Source organism: Ammodytes marinus, assembly GCF_949987685.1.
Source record: "Ammodytes marinus genome assembly, contig: scaffold_452, whole genome shotgun sequence".
In the NCBI taxonomy this organism is placed as follows: domain Eukaryota; kingdom Metazoa; phylum Chordata; class Actinopteri; order Uranoscopiformes; family Ammodytidae; genus Ammodytes; species Ammodytes marinus.
This window is the reverse complement of record NW_027648517.1, coordinates 6,896-21,720: the sequence shown is the minus strand read 5'-3', so window position 1 is coordinate 21,720 and position 14,825 is coordinate 6,896. Positions and strand designations below refer to the sequence as shown.

The 14,825-nt window shown below is 38.2% G+C and overlaps 1 protein-coding gene across 1 annotated transcript; it reads left to right on the top strand.

Annotated features, from left to right (window-relative positions):
• The first annotated feature begins 3,964 nt into the window (after positions 1-3,964).
• LOC307270437 (neuropilin-1a-like) lies at positions 3,965-10,655 on the top strand. Its single transcript, XM_080054318.1, has 4 exons — positions 3,965-4,214; positions 5,210-5,306; positions 5,603-5,647; positions 6,173-10,655. Exons 1-4 carry the CDS (start codon positions 3,999-4,001, stop codon positions 6,442-6,444), a joined length of 630 nt encoding a protein of 209 aa, XP_079910444.1. The 5' UTR covers positions 3,965-3,998; the 3' UTR covers positions 6,445-10,655.
• The last annotated feature ends 4,170 nt before the right edge of the window (positions 10,656-14,825 follow it).

Below are 14,825 nucleotides of genomic sequence, written 5' to 3'. Positions count from 1 at the left end.
AAGTGTGTGTGTGTGTGTGTGTGTGTGTGTGTGTGTGTGTGTGTGTGTGTGTGTGTGTGTGTGTGTGTGTGTGTGTGTAGGTGTGTGTAGGTGTGTGTGTGTGTGTGTGTGTGTGTGTGTGTTTGGTGTGTGTGTTTGGTGTGTGTGTTCACCTTTAAGTTCAAGGACAACTCTCTTTCTTTTTACTATTCTACATACTACAGCTAATCATAAAAAGTATCTAGCTAGGGGGGCGCCCTTAGCTCAGTTGGTAGGGCGCCCCCCCCCCCCCATGGGCCCTCGGCCAGCAGCGGACCCTGGTTCGATTCCAGCCCGCGGTCGATTTCTGCATGTCACTCCCCTCTCTGCCCCATTTCAACTCTGTCTCTACACTATCAATAAAGCATAAAAATGCCAAAAAATAAATAAAAAATAAAAATAAAGTATCTAGCTATATCTTATATAGTTATTTAGTGAGGATACCATGGGACATCCTTTTACTTATTTATTTCATCATAACATTGCGCCTTGATCTTGTCTCTTGCTTTAATATCCGTCGCATCCCCGTTTGTTTACTCGGAGGCTCAGTCAATGTGGATTGTGGGTCAGAATCGCCCCAAATAGCATGCTGATTTCAACACTAAAAATCACTACCATATCTAGTAGGGCATCTAAGGTATTTTGACCACATGTATTGGGACCATCCTAAATCTTCTTCTGCCATACTAAATAGCAGGGAAGTATGGCGATAGGCATATTGGAACGCTGCCTATGTCTTTCCATGTTTTACTATGCAGCTGTTGAAAGCCTGTCTAACTCTGAACCTCCTTTGCTAGAAGATTTATATTTTTAACCGCTTTAAGCTTTAAATAACACACTCAGTCTGTGTGTGTGTGTGTGTGTGTGTGTGTGTGTGTGTGTGTGTGCTTGCGTGCGTGCGTGCGTGCGTGCGTGCGTGTGTGTGTGTGTGTGTGAGAGAGAGTGTGTGTGTGAGCCCAATGATTTAACTAGTAAATTCCCGTTGGACACGTGGCCTTATTTTTTACTATGAAGGACAGAGAGTTTGTGAACTCTGTTGCAAAGTTGTGTTGCTATGCTACGCCCGAAGCCACTGAATTAATGATGCGTTTTGGGACTGACATAAAACAGAGGCAAATTGAGCATTTGACATTGTTTTTGGACACTAACAAGCAACCTCAATAAACCTCATTGAAGTGTCCTGGGCTGGTCAGGGTGGGCAGCAATAGCAAAGAGATAAACCTTGTTGGAGTGTCCTGGGCTGGTCAGGGTAGGCAGCAATAGCAAAGAGGTACAGACGAACACTGTACAAATGAAAACGTTAGGAAAACTTAAAATTTCAAGGCAACAGTAGGACTTGAATATTGTTTTAGTCCAACTCAAACTATTAAACCTGCAGTGTGTAGAATTTTGGGTTTTATTTCCTAGCAGATTTTGTAGAAAGTAATTATAATATCCATAAGTACATTTAATTTAGTGCATAATAGCTGAAAAAAATGTTTTGAATTTTTTTTTTTTCCCTTAGAAAGGGTCTCATATATGTCCATATTTCTGCATATTTTGGACCAAGGCCTAGTGCCGCCATCTTGAAAGTGTCATAGTTGGAATGTCATCAGGTGCATTGTTTAAAATTTAGAATTGTTCTTGTCCTTGAAGGCCACTGTAGCTTCTGTTATTATTCAAAAAGGGTTGGGGTTACCCAGGGAGCGTTGCATTCTAGAACTTTCTTGATGATGTCATATTACACACTGCACCTTTAAACCATGTTAGAAACTGTCTGAAAAGATTTCTCTATAACAAAAAAATAAGTTTGGAAGTCTTAGAACTAGAACTCCAAACTTGAAGTTAGATATCATATGAATAATAAGTTATCTCAACAAAAACATGTATAAGTTGGCTCAAACGTCGGCCGTTTCCCTTGTTGTAGTTGGCCTCAAAACTTGAAATAACTTGAAAAGTCTAGTGCAGTTGCCTTGACAATGTGACTTCACGTACTAACTTCTACAGTGTATGACAGACAGAAAATCTGAAATGCAATTATTAGATCATGACTAAAATATTGAAACTGTGAAAGACCCAGGATCTGTCTGAATCCATATAAACAAACAAGGTTAACACACCAAGGTTCTAAAACATTACTAGTACCACAAAGGAATGCAGAAAAACTCTATCTATATTCAGTGGATGCTCTGTATTGTCACCACTGAACTGAACAGAACTTTTAGATGTTTTGATCCCTACAACACTTTGAAAAATGAATGAATGGGCGTCCTTGAAAAACTTTTTTGAAAAACTGTCTGTATTTTTTAAAGAATACAGGAATGCTCGGAGATGTATTGGTATGCCTCAGCTATCTGGCCTTCTCTATTCAGAGCTGCAGTGATGGATTGTGTGTGTGTGTGTGTGTGTGTGTGTGTGTGTGTGTGTGTGTGTGTGTGTGTGTGTGTGTGTGTGTGTGTGTGTGTGTGTGTGTGTGTGTGTGTGTGTGTGTGTGTGTGTGTGTGTGTGTGTGTGTGTGTGTGTGTGTGTGTGTGTGTGTGCGCGTGTGTGTGTGCGAGTGTGTAGTGGAGACAGCAACAGCACTACAATGAATGGTGTCACCTTGATTTCTTGACATAAACAAGAACGCAAGTAAAAAATAAAAATAAATGAGCCCTTCAAGATGTCAAGTTATATCTTCTCCTCAGGCAAGCGGATATATAAGAAAATATCTGTAAAGACCTTGAGTTTGAAGTCTGTGTGAATGTGTGAGGCTTTTTATTATGAACAGTTACATAAATGTTATCTAACTTTATGAATAGACACTTGAATGCTTCATGTACCCTTGGGTTTTAGGAACATTATGTTGTCACACTAGAGCTTTCTTTATCAGTTTAATTAGTTTTACTTTTTTATTAAAAATATACAGAAAGCAACATTGCAGAATCTTTAATGCCTTATTTTGAAATTATGTCAAATTGGGTGTTTCACATATCTGTAATAAAGTGTTTTTACATTCTGCCATTATTAGCCCCTTAATGTGAATAGGATACATGAGGAAAAGTTTAGTTGATGTAAGAAGTGCTTTATAAGTTGAGATTGTATGTTTTGATTATGAAAAAAAAATACTGTTGAGATAATGCCCGTTAAAGATGGTTGTATAGGAGAAAATATACAGACGCAAACAGACAAGGTTTAGTCAAATAAACACCTCAATGTACTTTTTTGACCTTTTATTGATACTAGGCAAGTTTATTTCTATAGCACAATTCAGACACAAGGCCACTCAAAGTGCTTTACAGGGTCTAGTAGTTACTAGAAATAAGACATATTATGGAAACAAAATAGCCAAAAAAAATCTCAAAACTGATCATTCCCTTTGCTTGCAGTGTCTCCCATTTAAAAAAATCATCACACAACTAATTCTTACCTTGTCCTTTGCTGCCCCCTCCAGGCGGACTTGGGAACTTCATCTACATGCATCATGAAAGTGCTTTAGAAGTTTAAATCTTATGTTTTGATTATGGAAAAAAAAACTAATGTTGAGACAATTAAAGGTGGTTGTATAGGACAATTATAAAGGCTCAAACGGACCAGGTCTAGTCAAATAAACACCTCAATGTACATGTTATACCTTTTATCTATACTAGTATGAATATGAAAGAAGACATGTTATGGAAGCAAAATAGACAAACATTTCTACATCAACCATTACTTTAGCCTGCAGTCTCTCACCTTAAAGTTTAACTTAACCCCAAAATCACTTTTTTTTCAGCTTCAGAACCAATGTATATGGGAATGTAGTAGTGTTGTTGATTGTCCCAGGTCAAATTATCCAACACACAGCCATTTCTTAACCTTGTCTTTTGCTGCCCCCTCCAGGCGGACTCGGGAACTTCATCTACATGCAACTAAGAGACGACGACCCTCCAATTAAACCTGGCCAAGAAAATCACAATCAAAACCACGAAATTGATTTAAACGACAATGAAGATGATGACAATGAAGAATTGACTGAGAAAATGGCGATTCTGGCGAGTCTGCCCATCACAGCCACAGACGCAGACCTGTGCATGTCGTTCTGGTACCACATGTTCGGCGAGCATGCGGGATCGCTTCACGTCAAACAGCGGAAGGGAACGGAGGGAGAGCAGATGCTGTGGATGGTCAGCGGTCACCAGGGAAACCGATGGAGAGAGGGGCGTGTCCTACTGCCGCATTCAAGCGTCTCATATCAGGTATGGTGTTATGTCTTTCATTTTTTATTTTAACTTTATTCTAATGTTGTTGTCATTTTGCCTTCATGGTTTAGCCTACTGAAGGCACTATGTTCAGCACTTAGGTCAGTGCAAACTGTTATGAATACATTTGACTTACTTACTTACTTACTTACTCACTCACTCACTCACTCACTCACTCACTCACTCACTCACTCACTCACTCACTCACTCACTCACTCACTTACTTACTTACTTACTTACTTACTTACTATAATACAGTTGAGTGGGTGTGTGTTAGAAATTACACTGAAATGTTTGACTGTGTGTGTGTGTACTATATGTTTGTGATTTAAGAGTATTGTTCTTTTGTAAAATAAGAATTACTTTAAATTATTACTAAAGTAGTAGTTTGTAGTTGTGTTTTTGAGTTTAAAGTCAAAGGTGCAGTTTGTAAAGGGAATTTAAGTCTCAGACAATATTGAGATGTTTTAAAGATCCAGTGCGGTGTTAGTCAGGGACCAATGCAATCTAGAATCTCACCACTAGATGACGCCAAAATACTCCAACATAAACAGACATAAACAACAACTTATTTTATGTATCTCATGCATTTAAATATGAAAAAAATATATATATATTTTTTTGTATAATTCTTTTTCTTTTGGTTTAAAGCAAACAAGTAACCACAGACAACAGTATTTGTCAGCAGAGACGAATCAGTAATTGTTCGCATTTTCTCACACACACAATAACATATACCACATAACATTTAAAGACACACACATAACAAAAAGGAAAAATATATATCAATGTAGCATCTTAGCTAGACCAGTAGTCTAACTCTTTTTGACTGTATAAATGACTGACCGTGTGTTGCATATTTTCATGCTTCTTTCTTGGCATTCAGTCAGTGGAAAACAAAGGAAGAATTTCATTGTAAGGCTGAGAACACGTTTCTCATTGTGCATTATGACAAATAATAAACACTTTGAATTTGAATGTGTTGTGTGTAGGTGGTGGTGGAGGGCGTGGCAGACAGACGCAGTGCGGGTCACATTGCCGTGGACAACATTCAGATCATGGATGGAATCAACGCTGAAGACTGCAAAGGTGTGTATTCTAAAGTTAGGCCTCACATAGGATATAGCTATGGACTTGAGTGTCTATATAGAAATGATTACGATCATCAGGCTAACCAAAGCTATAGTTATATTATCAAGTCGTGTGCATGCCAACACATAATAATGCACTAATGAGTTTTTGGTTTCACAGGTCCTTAAGTTAATCTAAGTTTTGTTGCCTTTTTGTTTAGATGCTCCATTCAATGGTGTTACGTTTAGTTTTGTGTTGTATATAAATTCAGTGACTGTGTTTTAATTTGTCTGTATTTTTTTTTCACCCTCCAGACCCAGATGCTCCGACGTCTCCACCAACTGAGATCTTCATCTTACGTAAGCACAATGTTGACTCCGGTTTGGGCATTTTGGTGTCTATATGTTGATTTCTAGTCGCACACTCTTATTTTTTGGGGGGCAGGTTTGTTTCTATGGATACCTATCCAGTCTCCACACACTTTTCTTTGCCTCCACATAGTAAATTCAGCTAAATTAACCCACTAGTAACTAACTGTAAATTATCTGAATGGGAGGGATATCAGTGTTGCAATCTAGAATCTCACCACCAGATGCCGCTAAATACTCTGATATTGCTTTAAGTTTCTGTTGCCAAAAAGGAAAAAGAAAAAAACGGTATACAAAAACTATAGAAGAAGTTGGAAGAAGTTTAGTTTTCCACAAGTGAATACAAAACAAGTGTGCAATATGACAATGAAAAAAATAATAAAAATGTTTTACTTATATTTTCACTACATTTTTTTTAATATTTACCACAAGTGATTACAAAAAGTGTTTTAAAAGAAATCACTAAATCATTTTTTTTAAATCATCTCAAACTTTCCCTCTCTCCCTCCTTAACAGCGATGGACCGTTCCCAGGACTCCAGTGAGCTCGGCGGTCCCGGTAACATGCTGAAGACCCTCGATCCGATCCTCATCACCATAATCGCCATGTCGGCTCTGGGCGTCTTCCTGGGCGCCATCTGCGGCGTGGTCCTCTACTGCGCCTGTTCTCAAGGCAGCATGACCGAGAGGAACTTATCCGCTCTGGAAAACTATAACTTTGAACTGGTGGACGGCGTCAAGCTAAAGAAGGAGAAAATGAACGGACAGAGTAACTATTCAGAGGCGTGAGTGAGGGGTTGAAAAAAAATTGTTTAAAAAAAAAAAAAAAAAAAAAAAGACGGAGCGGCCATTTTTTTGGATCAATGGCTCCGCATTGGACAAGGACAAGTCATGTGACGTTGATTTCAGCCAATCAAATCGCGAGGATGGAATAGTGTGGAATGGAATGGAACACAAGGAAAGCCACCAATGAAATGAAATGGAACGGCAGGGCAGGGTGGGCTATAGACCTAAAGTGAGACAATTATGTCATTATTTTTTTTCTTTTTCTCAGGAGCGGCAGTGGAAGGGACTGACCTGAAGGGGGCACTGTGTATAAAAGAGTCTGTACAGCAACAAAAATAGAAAAAAAATAAGGAGAAGAAAGAAGATTAAGAAATATTTAGTTTTTTTTTTTCCGGTCGTGCTTTGTTGATTTCATGTTGATCACATGCTGGTGTTGAGACCAATTCAGATGAAAGTATCGTTTGTTTGTTTTTTTGTTTGTTTGTGTGTGTGTGTGTGTGTGTGTGTGTGTGTGTGTGCGCAATCATGTGTCACATTCATAGCCTATACATTTGCATTTAGGTGTGTATGTGTAATTGAGTGTAGCTGTAGGCCTTTATGTGAGTATTACACTCGTGTTTATCTGTATACATGAGATGTGTGTGTGTGCGTGTGTGTGTGTGTGTGTGTGTGTGTGTGTGTGTGTGTGTGTGTGTGTGTGTGTGCGTGTGTGTGTGGGCGTAAATGCGTGCGTGTGTGTGTGAGGGCGGGTACCATTTAGTGTGACCTGTGTATAGCTCCAACAGTGCCTTTTATTGTTTCTCAAATTTTTCTGTTGCCTTGTTTTTTCGCTGGTTGTTTTTCTCATCGGCTGGCCAGGGTTCCTATACAAAAATATCTAAAAAAACAAACAAATTTTGTACTTTTCGAAAAAATACAAATCTCAGCATTGCAGTGTAGGCCTACGGTCAAATATAACATGTTCTGGTGCATATCTAAAGATCTTAATAACAGTTGTAGGGCCTACTGACACGGATACAAATAATTAAAAGTTAAGCCGTTAAAACGAAGGAATTTGAGAATGGGGAAAAATGTGTAGGGGCCCTGAATGCCTCCTTTTCATGGCACATTTCACATCCGACATATTGTACATAAGTTTTAATATATTTGAGCGCTTTTTTTCTATAGGAGAAGACACCAGTGCCGCAGTATCCTTTCTGTCTTGGAATCAAACTCGCCCCTAAATGCCCCAAAAGTTCTTTAAAAATGTACAGAAAATATACGTTTAAAGAGACAAGAGTTTGAGTCACTTTTACTAACGTGAACTTGTTTTTCCATTTTGTCCAATCTTGTCGTCGTTTGTTTATGTTTTTTTCTCTGTTTGTGCTCTGGGTGTGAACGGGAAGAAAAAATTCTTAACGACGTGAAAGGCTTTTGAGATTATGTGATTATGGTGAAATGCATCGTGGGAAGTGAAGTTTTTCTGTACAGGGTAAAACGGACAACCTCAGCAACACGTCAAGGATGGATCATCGGGGTTTGAAATAGTGAAATATCGACCCTTTGCTAACGGCTAATGGCTAACAGCTAACGTTTATTATCGGCACACACACACAATGACTGTGAGAACTTTAACCACAAGTGTGTGTCCGGCCTTTAAAAAAAACTGACGTTGAAGTGGATATTCAAATCACAAAGACAAACTGCGGACCGTCTTGATTGATTGAAGACTTATTGTTGCCATGACAATGCTGTATTCTATATGTCAGTGCTTTTCCTGTGTTTACTATCAGTGGAGAAAAAACTATTTGAAGGATTTTTTTTATGGAGCAAAAAATCAGGCCGAAGAGGAAGCAACAGCAATCATACTGTACATGTCCCACCATTTCCCCTTGAGCTAAAGTGGCCTGGTTACAACACGCACGCGCACACACACACACACACACACACACACACACACACACACACACACACACAATAAAGTCCCATCATTTCACAAAAAAGATGATTGTAGCTAATCAGAGAAGAGACCCACAAGAAAGAAATGCCTCGTAATAACCAACCGGCTCGTTAGTTTCATTGAATTATTTTTGGAAAAACCTGAAAATTGAAAAATTGTATTTCTTTTTCTGTGGTATTCTGCTGTTGCTAAATGATCATTTTATCCCCATTTCACCCAATTACTTTCCATTTGCAGGACTATTTTCATTGCTGTAAACATCACAAAGGGCTTTATTATTTTCCTGTTATCTGCAGTGACCATTGTCCTCTTACAGAAGGGATTTCAATTATTTTTCAGTACATAAAAAAATCACTTATTTTTCGAAAATAGACAAAAATTTGGTTAAAAAAACGCTAAACATCAAGCCTTATAAATACTGTACTAATAATACTGCTTTGTTGTGTTTTGTGATACTGGTCACATGTTCATAGACATGTGTTCGAAAGACTTGAGTCACTAACTCATTGGTATCAATCAACACATCTTTGTCAATCTCCAACGGATACATTTGAATGTCACCTCATTGATAATAAACAGGGTAAATCTCACTCAATGTTCTTCTTTGACGGGCAAAACCTACGGATAATTTAAGCATTTAAGCCAATTTCTGTTCCCTGTTGCACTGCACTGTTGAAGTTTAATCTGTCCAATTTATATTGTAGCATTATTTGGCATCTTATGAGCTCAAAAAGCTGTTGGAAAGTTGTCAATATAGCATCAGTTCCAAATATTTCCTTTAAGCTGTAGTGCGTAACTTCTGTGTCCCGTTCTCTGATCGCGCATGGATTTTATACCTTCTGCTGTACGTCCAGGTTTTTTCTTAGCAGTAGAATTAACAACTGAAACATTTCTTGGGCTCTTCTTGGGATTTTTCTGAGCTCCTGCACCAGTGTTGAAGGGTGGCACCAGTTTGTAAACGCTACCATACTGAGAAATACAGAGAGAGAATTTTTGTGGAGCTGATGTGGGCTTAATAAATTTTGTGTCAACTCGTTTGGCGATTGCTTGAATGTACCTGTCATTCATACTTCATACAAAAGTTACGCACTACAGCTTTAATAAGAGGCTTAAGAAGAGACACTTTAGTGAATCCGTTCAGTTTCTAACAAATTCTTGTCAGGGGAAAATTTCTAATCAAATTAAAAGGTGCTCCGACCATTCAAATGTTCATTTTTAGCTCCAACAAATCACATTGCTTCAATCTTCTTTTATTTTCTCAGCCAAAATATCAACTCGCACAGAAAATAACCAGACAGGATTATGGGTATAGAAATGTTAGAATGGGTTTCTTTCTACCAGTGTTTCAAAGCTCCTTTCCACCCTTTTTTTGAACGAGAAAGGATGCTGCAGCACTAACATGTGAAAAACAAAATGTTGCACTGATATATTTAAAAGAAATTAAATCTGTGTTTATGGTGTTGATTTATGAAAAGAGAGAGAGAGAGACAGAGAGAGATAGAGACAGACAGAGAAAGAGAGAGAGACAGAGATAGAGAGACACAGAGAGAGAGAGAGTGAGTGAGAGAGAGGGATGGAGAGAGAGGGAGAGTGTTATTGTTAGCTCTTTTCAACACAGTTTCAGAAGGCGATGTTATGATTCTGAAAAAAAGTTAAAATTTACAGAGATGTTTTTCATTCTTGAAAAAAAAAATTCTTCTATTGAAACGTAACAGTTTGGATTTACTTGGTATAATATCACCTTGTGTTTTTTGCGTCACTGATGTACGTACGTGCCAATTTTTTGTTTTTCGGTTTGTTTGTTTGTTTGTTTGTTTTTTCTTTGTATGATAAGATGAAATATGTTTTATTTTCAATACTGCTTCTGTAATTTTTTGCTGTCTCAGAAAAAATTCAAGAAAGGAATTAAAGGTGCTACGAAGAACTTTTAAAATATTTCTGAAACAGTCTCATTTTTCCTGTGATGATCATAAATGACATGTAACAGCAAACGAGACCATGAATGCAAAGAATGCTATTTTTACATAGTTTTTCCTAATGCGTTTGTCATGGGTATATGCTCACCCAGGAACTACAGCTGGCGTTGTAAAAAGAACACTACCGCTTTTGTCCAAAGGGGGTGCTAGAATGAACACAAACGGAAAAGTTCCTCGGAGCACCTTTTTAAGGAAGTAAAAAATCAAATGGAAAAAGCAGTGAGGCCTTACGTGACTAAAAGTATTGTTTGTACTTTGACTATTTTGGTCAGCAGCACCCAGACTCATCCGTCTCTGTTGTCTCAGATCTATTACATTCCAAAGAATTGGATCAAATAAATGTTTTAATTAAACGCTCATCGACTGTTTCTTTAATACCTATAGAGAAATATACATATATAGAGAGAGAAGTCATTATATTTCAAGAAAAAAGTCAAGTTTTCAATCATGTATTGTAGCAGACAGATGAGAGCAGCCGTACTAACGTCCTCCCTCCTACATACATGTAAAGTATATACTCCATACTGTCTACTTAACCATCGATTGTGTATGCAAAGTTGGTTGGACCGTTTACACTGAAGTATACAGAAGCAATGAAGAATTAAAAAAAATAAACTTTCATGTCGTTTGAAAAGACGCAATGCATTGTGGGGCGGTTGAGTAGGAAAAGTATCCTATCGATCCATACAGAAAATCTTCTCGGAAGTTAGTACTCATCCGGGTATTTCTCGCCTACACAAACTCGCATACACAAGCACAACATACTCAAATTGGCGTCAAAAGTAGTATGAGTAGGACGTTAGTAGGGCTTTTAGTATGAGCAGGACGTTAGTAGGGCTTTCAGTATGAGTAGAACGATAGTATGGCTTTAAGTATGTATGAGTAGGACGTTAGTAGGGCTTTTAGTATGAGCAGGACGTTAGTAGGACTTTTAGTATGAGCAGGACGTTAGTAGAACTTTTAGTAGTCCTATGAGTAGGACGTTAGTACGGCTTTTAGTATGAGTAGGACGTTAGTTGGACTTTTAGTATGAGTAGGACGTTAGTTGGACTTTTAGTATTAGTAGGACGTTAGTAGGGCTTTTAGTATGAGCAGGACGTTAGTAGGGCTTTTAGTATGAGCAGGACGTTAGTAGGACTTTTAGTATGAGTAGGACGTTAGTAGGGCTTTTAGTATGAGCAGGACGTTAGTAGGACTTTTAGTAGTCCTATGAGTAGGACGTTAGTACGGCTTTTAGTATGAGTAGGACGTTAGTTGGACTTTTAGTATGAGTAGGACGTTAGTAGGGCTTTTAGTATGAGTAGGACGTTAGTTGGACTTTTAGTATGAGTAGGACGTTAGTAGGGCTTTTAGTATGTATTAGTAGGACGTTAGTAGGGCTTTTAGTATGAGTAGGACGTTAGTAGGGCTTTTAGTATGAGTAGGACGTTAGTTGGACTTTTAGTATGAGTAGGACGTTAGTAGGGCTTTTAGTATGAGTAGGACGTTAGTAGGGCTTTTCGAACACAGCCATGAGCTTTTCCTGCTGTTGTCACTTGTCTGCATGTTATAACCTGTTTTGACCACAGAGAGGCAGTGTTGCCTCTTGAAAAACATTTCTGTAAACCAGCAGCTTGTGCCAGACACACACTAAAAGCATTACATTTTACATATCACGAAAAACTATCCACTTAAACCCAGCGAATGTATCTTATTTGCTGCTTTTCAAATGGATTTTTTGCAACTATGGTCACTTTCGACTCTCCTAAATTGAAAAAAAAACAACCTCTATGAATTAGAATTTTAGACATATAGAATCTGTTATTATTTTCTGTATGTCAAGATGTGTAATAACATTGTGTTGATATTTCTCAAGCATCATATGAGACATTTTTTTTTAAGATATTTCCTTGGTATTTTTGCTTTATTAGACAGACTTGTGGAGACAGAGGTGAAATGGGGCAAAGAGGGGAAGACATGCAGAGAACTGACCCGGGCGGGATTCGAACCCGGGTCTGCTGCAGGGCCTTTAAAAATGTCCTTAGTTGCAGAAACACCCTTAAACGGCAACTTTTATCTCCTCTCGGCTCTGTCTGATCTCATGTGAACTTCAGCGCTGCGGCTTTTGGTTGCAGTGAGGTTTCCTGCCACATTGACATTGGTGCCATGTTTTGCTGTGTGTGTGTGTGAGTGTGTGTGTGTGTGTGTGTGTGTGTGTGTGTGTGTGTGTGTGTGTGTGTGTGTGTGTGTGTGTGGCTACCCAGATGGTTTCGTATATTTGCTGTTGCGCTTATTTTCTGCCTCATTTCAGAGTTACAAAGAGTTTTTACTGCTACAGTCTTTTATGTGAAGAAGAAGAGGGCAATGTTTCTCAAGTTGACTCCAAGAAGTTGCCCAACTTTTTTAGTTTCTGAAGCAATATTGATCACACTATTGATCTTGTATAACACTGTGTGTGTGTGTGTGTGTGTGTGTGTGTGTGTGTGTGTGTGTGTGTGTGTGTGTGTGTGTGTGTGTGTGTGTGTGTGTGTGTGTGTGGTGTGTGTGTGTGTGTGTGTGTGAGTGAGTGAGTGAGTGAGTGAGTGAGTGAGTGAGTGAGTGAGTGAGTGAGTGAGTGAGTGAGTGAGTGAGTGAGTGAGTGAGTGAGTGAGTGAGTGAGTGAGTGAGTGAGTGAGTGCGTGCGTGCGTGCGTGAATGAGTGAGTAAGTAAGTAAGTAGATAAGTAAGTAAAATATTGTTTATATAGTAAAATAAACTATCCCATCCCATAGCTGATGTTACCATAAGCTATACATAAGTCACCATAGGCTTGTGGTTGTGTTTGGATTAACCAGGTATGAATGTGTGTGAACGTGATACACAGTTGAACTCCCCCTGAGCGGATTACCAGAGGAATGCAGCGGGATGCTTCAGTGGTGATGTAAAGAAGTGTTGGTGATTTCATGTGTCATCGGACCAGCTGGCACCATCAGCTGCTGCAAATGTATCATACAAGTCAAGTCAAGTCAAGTCAGCTTCATTGTCAATAACTTCATGTACAAGACATATAAGGGAGTCGAGAAAACGTTTCCTACTATCCCATTTATACATATACTATACATTTGATTTTACAGTGATTATACATTCACACTACTCAACGATATGCTTTATTATAGCCTGAACGATGGAAGTAGTCGTTTGAAAATAAATTGTTGTAAAGTTTGGGGCAACTGAGCCGATCAAAAAGCACAAGGGTTACTGTATAAATGTTCCTTATTGATTAGGTCTTATCTTTTATTTTCTACTAAATTGAACTAAGTTATATTTGATCAAGGCATGCTTTTCTTCATTCACTTAATATAACAGGAGATATTTTCATATTTACTCATTTTAATCTAAAGTTTAAGACAACTTTATCCATCTGCTTTAAAATGTAGTGTCCCTCGTGTATTCCACTATGTTCAGGTTGTTAAAATCATTTTATTTAACATTTATTTTACCAAAATGTGTCCAGATATATTTGGTTGGCCTACATTTGCAAATGTATGTTTTTTCTTCTGATATCGCTTACTTTGTAAAATGTCAACAAGGAAGGATCACGAACAACTGAAAGTGAACTTTTGACCCACTCGGTTTGCGAAGGAAGTGTGTAGGCGATGGGTATCTGCACCAGCGCTGCCGAAAACACAGGAAGTACACATGTGGTTGTGTATTTCAGTTTCATTGCCTAGGCTACAGCAATGCTGCCTCACCATGTTTAGTTATAAAGCCTATATGTTATATTTACATCTTAAAGGTGCAGTGTGTAATATGACATCATCAAGTAAGTTCTAGAAAGTTCTAGAAAGTTCTAGAATGCAACGCTCCCTGGGTAACCCCACCCCTTTAGAATAATAACAGAAGCTACAGTGGCCTTCAACGACAAGAACTATTCTAAATTTTAAACAATGCACCTGATGACATTCCAACTATGACACTTCCAAAATGGTGGCGACAAGGCCTTGGTCCAAGGTATGGAGAAATATGGACATATATGAGACCCTTTCTAATGGAAAAAATAATCATTCTAAAAAAAAAATGTCAGCTATTATGCACTAAATTAAACGTAGTTATGGATATTATAATTATTTTCTACAAAATCTGCTAGGAAATAAAACCCAAAATTCTACACACTGCAGGTTTACATAGCCTACTATACTTATTTTGATATGTCATTGTTACTATGTCGTTGTTTGAAGAAAAAAAATGTATTACCTACAGCCGCGGAAAAAACTAAGAGACCAGGCTGGATTTTTCTTAAATCTTTATCTCTACATTACTTTTTTCATTACATTGAAAATGCTCTAAATGACAATATTTTTATTGTGAATTTGGTAGAAATGTTCTCAGTAGTTTATTGTATAAAACCAAATGTTTCATTCTACTCAAACATATGCCTCTAAAGCAGGGGTGTCAAACTCATTTTGGTTCGAGGGCCACATACAGCCTCTCTGATCTCAGGTGGGCCGGAC

What these genes read in the sequence shown, in the direction of transcription:
- LOC307270437 (XM_080054318.1), top strand. Translation starts at nt 3,999, where the DNA reads ATGGCGATTCTGGCGAGTCTGCCCATCACAGCCACAGACGCAGACCTG. An exon ending in ATTCAAGCGTCTCATATCAG is followed by an intron (nt 4,215 to 5,209) that starts GTATGGTGTTAT and finishes TGTTGTGTGTAG; the next exon opens with GTGGTGGTGGAGGGCGTGGC. An exon ending in CAACGCTGAAGACTGCAAAG is followed by an intron (nt 5,307 to 5,602) that starts GTGTGTATTCTA and finishes TTCACCCTCCAG; the next exon opens with ACCCAGATGCTCCGACGTCT.